The sequence below is a fragment of the Eurypyga helias genome, unplaced genomic scaffold (assembly GCF_000690775.1).
Source record: "Eurypyga helias isolate BGI_N326 unplaced genomic scaffold, ASM69077v1 scaffold13236, whole genome shotgun sequence".
Taxonomy (NCBI): domain Eukaryota; kingdom Metazoa; phylum Chordata; class Aves; order Eurypygiformes; family Eurypygidae; genus Eurypyga; species Eurypyga helias.
Window position 1 is genome coordinate 23,545 of NW_010258641.1, and position 1,448 is coordinate 24,992.

General features: G+C 46.5%; 1 protein-coding gene across 1 annotated transcript in view; it reads right to left on the reverse strand.

Annotated features, from left to right (window-relative positions):
* FANCI (Fanconi anemia, complementation group I) overlaps nucleotides 1-876 on the reverse strand; it is a gene marked incomplete at its 5' end in the record, with an annotated part of 18,866 nt that extends 17,990 nt beyond the window's left edge. The window contains 2 exons of the mRNA XM_010154416.1: nucleotides 48-135; nucleotides 696-876. Of these exons, the coding sequence (XP_010152718.1) occupies nucleotides 48-135; nucleotides 696-876 (269 nt within the window). The remainder of the gene's footprint in view (nucleotides 1-47; nucleotides 136-695) is intronic.
* Nucleotides 877-1,448: the final 572 nt, after the last annotated feature.

A 1,448-nucleotide genomic window follows, 5' to 3' on the forward strand; every position in this document is an offset into this window, starting at 1 on the left:
TCGGAATGTCCACAGAGCAGGACAAATTCCTCCCTCTTTCCTGTTACCTATGAAGTGGCTGACAGGAGACGCTGCTTTTGTGAGGACTCTGTTCAGGACCTGCTCAAGAATGTCGCTTCTGATGGGCTCATGAACCTGAAACAAGAAAAAACGGTAAATAAAAATCAAAACCTACATAAATTTAAGATATTCCTGTACTCGCAGCACAAGTGCCATGCAGTACAAATCAAATCCAGATCTGACAGGTGAGCTGGGACTGCTTGCCACAAGTCCCCTTTCAGCTGAAGTCGCACAGATCGATGCGGATTTCATCCCAGGCCAATCAGAACCAGCATGTCAGAGACGCACACAGCACACGTGGAATGGGTCAAATCATCCGTGGGATGCAAATTTACCACTTCAGTGAAGATGATGGTTTCAGTCCCACCTCTGACAGATTTTCTTTGTACCTCTGAATTTCTCTGCCTTCTCTGCAGTTTCTTGAAAACTGTAATAGGGATTACAGAAGTATGGCCGTAGATAGAACAGATCAGAATTAGGTCTTTATGAGGATAGCCTGTTCCAGCCAGACAAGGGCAAGTAGGAGACTAAATCTAGTGTCTGTAAAACACTCAGGATACATACAGCAGGCAAGGTTTTGGCACCATTTACCAGGAGACAGTAAGAACAGAGTTCCCTCCCCTCCAAAACACTACCTTAAACGTTTCTAGCAGGATACTCGCTCCCAGTCTGCACGCCTGTTGGGCTGGCATTTTTGAAAGGCCATAAGTGGTATCAGCAGCTTTTCCTCCAAAGGGCTTTTTTGGTTCGTATGATTCCATTAGGCTGAAGCCAAGATCCACCAGGCCCTGAGTAACGTGGTCCCAGCCAAATGCACTGAGGAAAACATTAAACAGACCAGGAAAGAAGCAACTTACTCACAGATAAGGTTTAGGTGACAGCAATCTAAAGTAAACTCTTCTGCAGTCATTCCAGGGTCCCTGGACTTTGTGAGAGATGCTTGAACACTCCAGGGATGATGACATCCCTCACAGCCCCACGACTGTCTTTAGGCTGAGGGATGTCTTGCAGTCCTGATTCTCCAACCCGCAGACTTCCTTTCCAGCCCAAAGGTTTCCTTGCTATGGGGAATGATGGGCATTCAGATCTGATCCAAATGTGACAGTAGGCTACCGTTGAGATGCACAAATACCCTACTGATCAGAGATCTTCAACTCAGAAAGGAAGACAGAAGAGGAATGCTTCACATCAAACTAAGGGACAGCTGGTGACAGATCACAGAACTATCCCACAGGGTGTTTAGAGGACTGATCATGTGGGGGAAGGAAACAGTGAACCTCTCACTCATCCCTTGACCAGAACACAAACTACAGCCAGCAGCTGACTCACACAGTCAGCTGCTTTACCAGTAAGAAACAGATAGGGTCATAGAATCCCAGAATGGTTTG